Source organism: Scylla paramamosain, chromosome 15 (genome assembly GCF_035594125.1).
Source record: "Scylla paramamosain isolate STU-SP2022 chromosome 15, ASM3559412v1, whole genome shotgun sequence".
NCBI classification, from domain to species: Eukaryota; Metazoa; Arthropoda; class Malacostraca; order Decapoda; family Portunidae; genus Scylla; species Scylla paramamosain.
Genome location: NC_087165.1, coordinates 11,866,187 through 11,877,257, shown reverse-complemented (window position 1 = coordinate 11,877,257; position 11,071 = coordinate 11,866,187). Strand labels below are relative to the sequence as shown.

General features: G+C 39.6%; 1 protein-coding gene across 1 annotated transcript; it reads left to right on the top strand.

Moving 5' to 3' along the window:
• The first annotated feature begins 1,608 nt into the window (after positions 1 to 1,608).
• LOC135107238 (uncharacterized) lies at positions 1,609 to 1,914 on the top strand. The gene has a single exon (XM_064016899.1). The coding sequence runs from the start codon at positions 1,609 to 1,611 to the stop codon at positions 1,912 to 1,914; it is 306 nt and encodes a 101-aa protein (XP_063872969.1).
• Positions 1,915 to 11,071: the final 9,157 nt, after the last annotated feature.

Sequence of the window (11,071 nt, the reverse complement as noted above, 5' to 3'; positions counted from 1 at the left end):
GAGTGCGGAGAGGAACTGCGGGTGGTATGTCAGACCATTACCTGGTCGAGGGGAAGCTACAATTAAACAATGAATGGATAAAGGATCGACAAGGAGAGTCAGACAAAACAAATTCTAAAAGTGATTGAGTTGGAGAAGAAAGTGAGAAAATAGTAGAGTACCAGCGAAAGATCGCGAACGAGTAGAATATAATGAAAGACCAAAATGCGAGTAACATGAAAGAATAGTGGCAGCGTCTCAAAAGTGCAGTTGTGGGTTGTATGGAGCAGAGATGAGACTGGTTTGATATGTGAGGAAAGATAGTGAGTGGTGGTGTGAGGTCAGTGTGGCTGTAGAGAAAAAAGAAGCAAAATAAAGGATCTGGAGTCGTACAACAAATACAGGGAGAGGAACAAAGCAAAGAGGGTAGCGCAAGATGCATAGGTGAGGGCAGATGAGAGATGGCTAGATTGACAGAAAACTTCCAGGTGAACATGAAAATGTTCTGGAAAGAAGTAAAGAAGACCAGGAAAAGAACACCTAGGAATGAAGAGAGATTGTGAAAGTAGGTGATGGACCGGTGCCGAGTGAGAAGGATGCAGTCTGCAAAAGATTGGCGGAATATTTTGAAGCATTGTTAATTGTAAAGGAGGAGGAGGATGGAGTAGTGACTGGTGCAGTTTGCGAGGAAATAGAGTCAGTCCACTAAAAGAGCTAAACAGTTCACCACTCAAGGGAAAAAAAATAAGAGATGTTCTGAGTGAAATGAGAAAATGAAAAGCTGCAGGTCTGGATGCATGTGCAGAAGAATACTGGGGGAGTGGTTGATAATGTTACCAACTGTGTGTTCTATTGTTGGCAAGGTACCAGAAGTCTGACAAATGCATGTGTAGTTCCGTTATATAAAGGAAAAGGGACAGACGGGAATGCTCAAATTATAGGGACATGAGTTTGCTGAATGTGATAGGAAAGGTTTTAGAAAGGGAAGATTTTGTGTAGACATGATTTTTGCAGTAAGGCAGTTGTGTGAAAAGCTTTTAGAGGAGAGGGAAAGAAGTTTTTTAAGCGTTCACGAACTTAGAGAAAGTATATGATAGGACTGACAGACAATGACTATGAGATGTTCCGAAAGTATACGGAGCTAAAGGCAGGTTGTTGGAAGGAGTGAAGAGTTTCTATGTAAATAGCAAGGTATGTGTGAGAGTTGGTGTTGGTATGAATGACTGCTTCCTAATCAGAGTAGGTTTGCAGCAAGGTTGTGTAACGTCACTCTGGCTGTTCAACTTGTACATGGATAGTGTGGTAAGGAAAGTAAATATGAGGGTGTTAGGCAAAGGCCTGAGTTTGATCAGTGGGAGAAGAATAGATATATGATGTGAATCAACTACTATTTGTTGATGATACAGTTCTAGTGGCTGACTCAGAGAGGGAGTTGAAAAGGCTGGTGAAGAAATTTGGGCTTGTTTCTAGGAGGGAGCTGAAAGGGAATATTGGTAAAAGTAAAATAATTAAATGCGATGAAACGAGATAGGTGGTGAAAGGGTGGATGTAAAATTGAATGGAGAACAGCTAGGAGAGGAGTATTTGAGATTAACAGTTACAGTGGACGAAAAAGGAAAGGTGTACAAAATGATAGTGAGGCCGGCCATGCTGTATGGTATGGAAACTGTACCAATAACAGACAGACAAGAGGCGGAGATGGAAGTAGTGGAATTGAAGATGCTGCAGTGTGCTCTTGGAGTGAAGAGACGAGGCAAAATAAAGAACGAACACATCAGAGAGGCAACACACGTACGTCGGTTTGAAGACAAGGCAAGAGAGGCGAGATTGAGAAGATTCAGGCATATAAGAAGAGCTGAGGCATATGTGGGAAGGAGAATGCTGGAAATGGACCTGCCCGGCAGGAGGAAGAGAGGAAGACCAAAGAGGAGATAGATGCAGTGAAAGAAGACATCTAAGTGGTAGGCATGACAGAGGAAGGTGCAGAAGATCGAGCATATCAGAGGAAGATGATCCGCTGTGGCGACCCCTAATTTTAGCAGCCGAAAGGAGATAAAGAAGTTACAGTGGACGGAAAAATTGAGACATGAAGTGCATTGTGAAAGAAACAGAAAAAGTATTGGGTGGACTGAAAATCGATCTTTAAACATAGGACACTGTGTATGAGTGTAAACAGTGTAAAAAGAGGTAGTAGTGTTGCCCACTATGCTGTAAAGTGCTGAAACATTGAATACTGGAGTAGTAGAGAAAAAACTGTTAAAAGTAATGGAAACGAGGTTTTTGAAGAATATGGGTGGAGTAACATGGAGGGATAAAATAACAAATGAGGAGGTAAAAAGAACTGCCAGTGTTTTTGAGGGAGTTGGATGAATGGGCTGATTAATGTATTGTAAGATGAAGAGCAGAAAATTAGTAAAAAGAATAATGAGGTCATATTGAAAGGTTGAGAGGAAGGCCACACCAGGAGTGGATGAACTTTGTGAAAAAAAGCACTGAATGAGAGAGGAACGACTGTGCAGCAAGTAATAGTGATTGTGCATGATAGAGACCGACAAGGGTACTGTTGAGTGCATGAAAATAATGCGGTCTCATCGACTCCTAAGAAAGGATTTGCGCGCACTTGGCGGGGCTCATAGACGTAAGGATCCAGTTAGGTTACGGAGCACTCCTCAGGAAGTACCCTGCATCTTCTGTGGTGTCCGAATTGGAGTAGGCGCTAGGTAGGAAACAGACTCTTTACGAAGGGGCACAAGGTAAACCAGTGTATACTGTGGAGCCTTGCTGTGGAAACATATGGCTAGCTTTGCACTGCCTAAGCTCCATGGGGTGTACTTGTACGGACAACGAGACTATTCCTTTCCATCAGCGGCCGACGGGGCTAAGAGAGTGAATGAAGTGCGTGTGTGTGAGAGGGGGGGTGCTTTGTTTGGGCCACCCCGTGTGGGATTGCCGGACTATAGACGGATATATTATTATTGTAATTATTATTATTGTTGTTGTTGTTGATAATATTATCATACACACACACACACACACACACACACACACACACACACACACACACACACACACACACACACACACACACACACACACACACACAAACAAACAAACACACACACACACACACACACACACACACACACACACACACACACACACCATGCCACATCACATCACATCACATCACACACACACAAACACACACACACACACACACACACACACACACACACACACACACACACACACACACACACACACACACACACACACACACGCACGCACGCACGCACGCACGCACCTATGCCCTTTTATTTTTGTCCGAATTCATGTTATGTGTGTTCTCTAAGTAGCCAATAACTCTTCTATCGATGGAAAATGTCAAGGTTTAGACGGTTGATCTTGTGATTTTTAGCCAAAAATATTAGCAATTTTTCTTCTTCATCTTCATCTTCATCTTCATTGTAGTTACGTTTTATCTCATATCGTGTTCGTGGTTAAACTTGTTTCCCGACTTTATTTTGATATGAGTCAGAGCAGAGAAACCATGATCGCAAAGGTAGGTTATAACAAATGGGAGCAACACCTTTACCATCTCACTTCCTTCAGTAGGCTTCTCCTTCTTTACCTGAATCCAGAATTCAGAAAGTACTTCGTTGAAAAGGACCTTCTCCAACTTTTCATTTTGAACTCAGTAACTTGCTCTGGGAGTCCTGGAACATTTCATGGCATGTTGTCGACATTCCCGCTGAAAGGATTTCTCATCCGTGATTGGCTTCAAATCTGCTCTCCTGGTTTTCGCCTGTCAAATTCTTCCATCAGTTCAGTCAAATGTGGTGTAGTAAAACTTTCGGCATTGTCGTGAGATGTCACCTCCCATGTTTTTAGAAATTTCCTCGCTTCATGATGCTTAGCCACATTTTCTGCAACTCCAGCAATCATCGGGTTACGGCCTTGCATTATGATATTTACAGTAGATCTTTGAGTGCACCAAAAATATCACTGAGATATCACACTTGTATGAGTCGCGTCTTGCTCATAAGTTTGCTCACTAAATCATATTTCTTCAGTCAGGAAAACTTCTAACTTGTCCCGAAGATATATTGGTCGTAGAAGTGTTTTTCCTTTTGAAAGCCACCCTATGTTTGAAGTGAAGAGAAGGTGGTTGTGTTTTGAGTCGAAATCGGCACATGAATGCTAAAACTAGGTACAAAGTATTGAGCTTTGATGTAGTTGACAAGCTGAGCTGCTTGGTTCAGTCATGGTGAAAGTTGTCGATTAACTTGTTTTACATGTGCTGTAAAATCTTCTCGTACTGCAAGCATCGTAGATGCGCTGTCAAAATAGTTGCTGAATCAATCGGTCCTCCTCTTTTAAGAACTGGTCAACCACTTGAAAACATCTCAAGTAGTTGTTGGCAGTGCTTGACAAACGAGAAACTCCTCTTCTAAATTTGCTGGCCCTTCATACTTGACATAAACAAAAAGTTCGGCGTTATCACTTACATCTGATGAGTCATCTAGCAGCAAAGTTGCAATAAGTGTATTTTTTTTATTTATTTTTTTAATTAAGTAAATAGATGAACATGTCGCTGAGCAAGAAAACCCATCCCTGAAGATGATGTCGGTAAAGACTGAATCGCTTTCTCTGCAAGCCGCGGAACATGGAAACTCCCAGGCTGCGGAAGCAAAGTGCGTTATGTACTGTCTGAAATGCCAATGTGTAATTGTGCTGTGACCAAAAGAACTGCCTTCTGGAATTTCAGCAGTAAAAACACAAAACCATGAAGTAGAAAAAACGAACATTTAGTTTCAATAATGAAACCTACACATTTTCTTACTCTGAAAATTGTCAGTTATATACATTGCCTTTTTATGTTTTCATTTATCTGTTTTCTTAATATGACACAATGATTATTATTCAATGAGCTGTGGACTTTCCTCGGCCTACAAAACACTCGAGTTTATACAGAAAAAAAACAGCTTTTACATTTTTTTTTTTCTGTACGTCTTCATTTGATTTACCATGTGAAATATTTTTGGTCTGTCAGTAATAATGTGGGCAGGATAGGGCTGGGCTTCGTAGGTTAGTGTAAGCTGTTTCACCATTAATGGACTATTTTATTGTGTTTTGTTATTTTTCTTTTTGTTTACTTATATATATATATATATATATATATATATATATATATATATATATATATATATATATATATATATATATATATATATATATATATATATATATATATATATATCCTTATCTTACCGAAAAGAAAGAACAGCATGTAGAAGACTGACCACAAAGTGACACATGCAAATTATAGCAATCACATTGCACAGTGACCGACGTGACATTCAAGAATCATAGTAAAAACTCACAGAAACAGACAGTAGATTGACATATTCTTTCCCGACATTTAAGAATTTCCTAAACATTGCGGTGGTTAGACAATGGAATCGAAAATTTTATCATGAATATCAAGCAAGATAAACTTGGATATTACGCAAATGGTGCTTCCGTTTCGGTCTGCAGTAACTTCTTATTTGTCAACTATTTCATCTTTAGAATTGTGGCTTCTGTAATGTTATCATCCTTCCTGTTCTTCCTTATCTTTCCTTTTTACCATCATCATCATCATCATCATCTATTATAATAGATGTTATTCTTGTTGTTAGTTGTTATCATTATTTTTGTTGTGGCAGTACTAATAATTATTAGTATTATATCATTATTATTATTATTATTATTATTATTATTATTATTATTATTATTATTATTATTATTATTATTATTATTATTATTGTTGTTGTTGTTGTTGTTGTTGTTGTTGTTGTTGTTACTGCTGATAATAATAATGATAATAATGATAATGATGATGATAATAATAATAATAATAATAATATATATATATATATATATATATATATATATATATATATATATATATATATATATATATATATATATATATATATATATATATATATATATATATATATATATATATATATATATATATATATATATATATAAAAGGATATTTCTACACCAGGTACATCATAACTTACACAAAGACACACACACCTCCATTAACATATTTACATAATGGCGTTTGATCTCCTTTTCCCATACAGTAAGTCGGCCACCGAGGGAAAAACGCCTGGTTTCCAGTAGTATATTGCACGTGCACTCACCAGGAGACTTGATTATCCCGGAAAAAAATAATAATTGTAGCTTAATTGGCAGTTGGCACCGAATCACTTCATTTATGTTAATTAAAATTATGATTATTTGGTGTAGTATTGTGAAGGTTCAGACTTATAGCTTAGTCTAGCTGCCTGTCTCTGTCGGTCTCTGTTTTCTCCACTACCTGCCTGTCTGCCAGTCTGTATGTATTTATGTATGTATGTATGTGAGTGAAAGGAACAAGAAATTGTGAAACTGAGAAAACATAGTAGAGAAATCGTGGCCTTGTCTTTGTTTTATTCTCTAGCTAGTCCTTGGGAAATCTGTATTTCAGTAATTGCCCAACAGGTTAAATTCAGTTGTAATCATTTTCCTTTTAAAACGTAACAAAAAAGACGTCTTTTCTTCGCATCGCATAACACTAAGTAATAACAGTAACAGTTTCCAAGAGGAGTTTCAGGAGTTGAGATATATTTTTCTTCTTGTAATTGCCAGTAACGTGTTGAGGTAATTCAAGTGTGTTGCGTAATGGTCGTGGTAACATTTTGAGGAGCGACAGATGTTTATGTGCAATACTTTCGATTAGTGTCTAACAATCACCATTATAGTTAAACCTTGATTTCTCTCTCTCTCTCTCTCTCTCTCTCTCTCTCTCTCTCTCTCTCTCTCTCTCTCTCTCTCTCTCTCTCTCTCTCAGAACATCAGTAAATGGTTTATGTTTGTCTTTTGTTGTATTTCTTCATGTTAATTCCATAAAAAGCCAACTGATTCATTTTTATCCGTAGCTGTACTATCATTAAGCACAAAGTCAACTGTTAACAAGGGATTTCAAAGCATCCTCTTCTGATGCAAACGCACCTCACAAACCGATGAGCCAACCTAAGACGGAATACCCTCCCCTTGACCGCACCTATGAACTGATCTCTTCACATTAATTACGTTGACAGACAGGACGAGCACCAGGCACGTGTATTCCTTGCTAGGCAGGCACCAGTCACGTGTGTCTTGGATCTTGGGAGGTCGCAGTCGCTCCAGCTGTTGCCGTAACACGTGCATCTGTAATGGGAATCGTCCAAACTTACGTTATGAAACGTCTTGAAATGTTTCTACGCCTTTCAAAGTGAACAAGAGGGGACATAAAGGTAAATACTATCGGGAACTTTTTCTTTTTTATCTCTGGTTTTATCTCTCTCTCTAAAGCTACTACCGCACTGGTCGCTATTATCACTGGATTGGACCCTCTTCTGCTGGGCTGGCACCGTCCCACGCTCGCTACGCACCACATAAAAGTAATGAGCGCCGAGGCTTGAGACGACAGCGAGCGCAGTGGGGGGCTAGAATGGATAATAATTAGACACAGTAACTCATCTCGCCTGACTTTCTCAAGGAGACACGCTGTAGCCTCTCAAGATCAATTTATGGTGGCGTGCAGGCTTATTGTTTGCAGCAATATCTCAGTGCAGTCTTTGTCAGTGGCTCACCATACTTATTTTTCTTCTGGAATCATAGCTTTGATAGTAATTTCCTACCTTTACATTTTCCACCTACAGGTAAGGTTTAGTTGATTTATAATATATATACATTTGCATTTGAACATAAGAACATAAGAAAATAAGGGAAGCTGCAAGAAGCCATCAGGCCTTCACGTGGCAGTCCCTGTTTGCTGGACGAAAACATCATTATTTGCACTTTCTATAACCATGCAAACAATAGATTCTCAGTCTGCATTACCCACTGGTGAGGGACAGAGAACACTCGTATCTGTCCTGGGCAAGGCTGCGCAGTCCCGACGTAAAAGTGGACTGGTGGGCAAAATACCTGACATACCAGTTAGCAGTGTGCCCGCAGATTAGTCCAGGAAATAGACTAATATTCATAGATAAATGTGACAGTATCAACCAGCAAGGCAACCACCATTCTGTGGCGTGTGAAGGAGGGGGAGTGAAAGGCTTCTCGATTAATCTGTGCAGTATTGACAGAATATGTAGTGACTCGGTGCCCGATGACCGCCAGGGAGCTCTAGGGCCTTTAGTGTCTTGAGAGCTGACGGGAGCAGCACATGGGAAGTGCGGCAGTAAGTAAGGATTGGCACTAAACTGTAGAAGGATCACCAGGTAGTAGTTTGATGGGAATCCGGACAATTTGGCCACGGACGATTTGGCCACGGACGATTTGGCCACGGGATGTCACCCTAGGACGTTTTGGCCACGGTGGGTAGGACATTTTGGCCACGGGAGAAAATACTAGGAATCTATTGCACTTAGTAGCTTGCTTATTAAGTAAAGGAAAAAATCTTTAGTCTGTTTTATTATCCAAAAAAGTTCTCTAATCTGTTCTGTTAGGTTAGGTTAGGTTAGGTTAGGTTAGGTTAGGTTAGGTTAGGTTAGGTTAGGTTAGGTTAGATTAGGTTAGGTTAGGTTAGGTTAATAATTGTGAAAATATGTAAATAATACAAAATATATTATATATTACAGTAAATATGTTTCATGGCCAAAACGTCCACCTTGGGAAGTTCCCGTGGCCAAAACGTCCTACGGTGACATCCCGTGGCCAAATTGTCCGTGGGCAAATCATCCGTGGCCAAATCGTCCTACACCCAGTTTGATGTTATGAGGGAAATACTCTTTGTTTGTTCATTTTCATTATCATGTTGTTTTTGTTATTGTTGTTGTTGTTGATTACTACTACTACTACTACTACTACTACCAGTGTGTGTGTGTGTGTGTGTGTGTGTGTACGCGCGCGCAACAATGCGGACGTGCAAAAATTCATTTAAGAGAAGCGTTCCATCCGTATCGGGAAACAAGACAATTTATCTCGAAGCTTCAGACTCAAAAGGGTGCGGACCACGTGCCCTCAAAGCCCCTCAAGCCCCTGCGGACTGTATTTACAAACACACGGATATAAGTCTCATGTGTTGACGGTACATTGCTTCCCTTTGCTGTGTTAGTGGTCTAGGGAGTGACATTTTTTTCTTTTATTTGTACTGGAAGAATAAGACCGAGGGGAGGGTCAAGAACTACACGGAGAGGGTCAATGAGTGAAGCAGCTGAAGGGGATGATAAGGAAACATCTGACTAATGGTTTCTTTGTTTCTAGGTATGATATCGGCACCGACCTGACGCGATGGTGACGCTCGGCAGATGACAGCACCTGGTGACACGTGGCCACGAAACAGGGGCCCTTTTCAAAACCACTTGTGATAAATGAAAGTTGTGTGTCGCAGCACTGGCGAGTAGCATGACGCGAGGAGCACACGTACGAGGTAATGAACGTAGCGGCTTTAAGGTAGTTTTTACTCCAGCTTCATACGGAAAACTTTTCATTAATACCACTATGTGACCCGCTGACAGGGACTGGATCATTATAAAAAAAAAAAAGTTGAGGGGGGGGGAAGAAGAGCCAAAAAGGATTTTTTCTTTTCATTTTTTTTTTTTTTTTTTTGGAGCGATAAGGGAAGCATGGGTGGCATACGAAAGAGCTATTTAGCCAGAATAGGACTGTGTCATAAGCGGGGTGATAACAGACACGAGGCAGCCTAGCAGTAAACAGGTCTGGAGCACCGAAACGTGATAACCTAAGCAACCACTCAATAGTGATAAAATTAGGGTTTTCTCTTATCTTTTACCACGTGTCTACCAGAGATGCTGACTGAGGGAGGGAACATGTGTACGAGAAGGTGTTTTCTGAGTCACCGGCGATATTGGTAAAGAACAAAAAAAGACAACCTGATTATTCGATAGCTTTCAAAGGTGGCGTGGTACGGAGTGAGAGGAGGACGATGGGAAGGAGGCAAAAGGAGAAGGTTAGGAAGAGGCAACTGAAGACCCGAGATACGGGAAAGCATTTTATCTCCCTTTTTAAAGCGGCGATTTGGAAAGGAGGGACTATTGAGAAACTTATTATTACACTGCTCTGGAAAGGGATTTTAAGAGGTAGGTACTCTGGTTAGCGAGTCCTGAGGGCCGAGCAGTGAGTCAAGGTATAATTATCGTAGCTAGTCTAGTTACCCTTTTTATCTACACGTTTTCTTTGAGAATCTATTGTATAGGTTGAATTGTACACTTGCTTAGACATTAATTTTCTCCGGACACATAGTATGCTGCTTTGTTTGCTCCAGTTTCTAATTAGTGTCTTTCAGGCGATATTTAAGTCTCCCCCCATCTCCTCCCTCCTCCCCCCCACCTCTCTCTCTCTCTCTCTCTCTCTCTCTCTCTCTCTCTCTCTCTCTCTCTCTCTCTCTCTCTCTCTCTCTCTCTCTCTCTCTCTCTCTCTCATCAATGGGTTCTCGTCACCAGCGATAGGTGACACGTTTAGCTTACTAATATTATTCCTGTAATTCCTCGGCTGTCTGTTTAATTCGTAATGAAAATAAACATTTGATATTTTTTACCACTAATATTTTTTTTATTATTTATCTATTCATTTATTTATTTATTTATTTATTTATTTATTTATTTATTCATTTGATTAGTTATTTATTTATCTACCCATTTATCTACAAATTAGCTGATAGACTGATTTATTTGTTATTGTTATCTTCTTATTTTTTTTAGTTTATTTTTTTTCTCCACGTGAACCGTAAAAGTTAAGTGATTCCGTAGTATCATAACTGGTCGTTTTCCAGTCCCGTTGTTGTCGCTTATGGTCGAAATAACAAGTGAACCTTTCTACGAAAATTAATTTTATCCGCATTCATCTATGATTAATTTTATCCTCATTCATTTATGATGCGTTTGTAACATTACCGATGTATCCTGACTTTTTTGGTTACCTTGTATTTTTTTTCTTTTCTTAGTCACAGCATTGGATAGTTATAAACCCTTTGATGATTAATAACATTGACACTTGTTATCTCATCTGACTGGGAATAGACGATCTCACTGAGCAAAACATTAAA

Excerpts from the sequence above, each read along its gene's own strand:
- LOC135107238 (XM_064016899.1), top strand. The coding sequence starts at position 1,609 with ATGATAGTGAGGCCGGCCATGCTGTATGGTATGGAAACTGTACCAATA.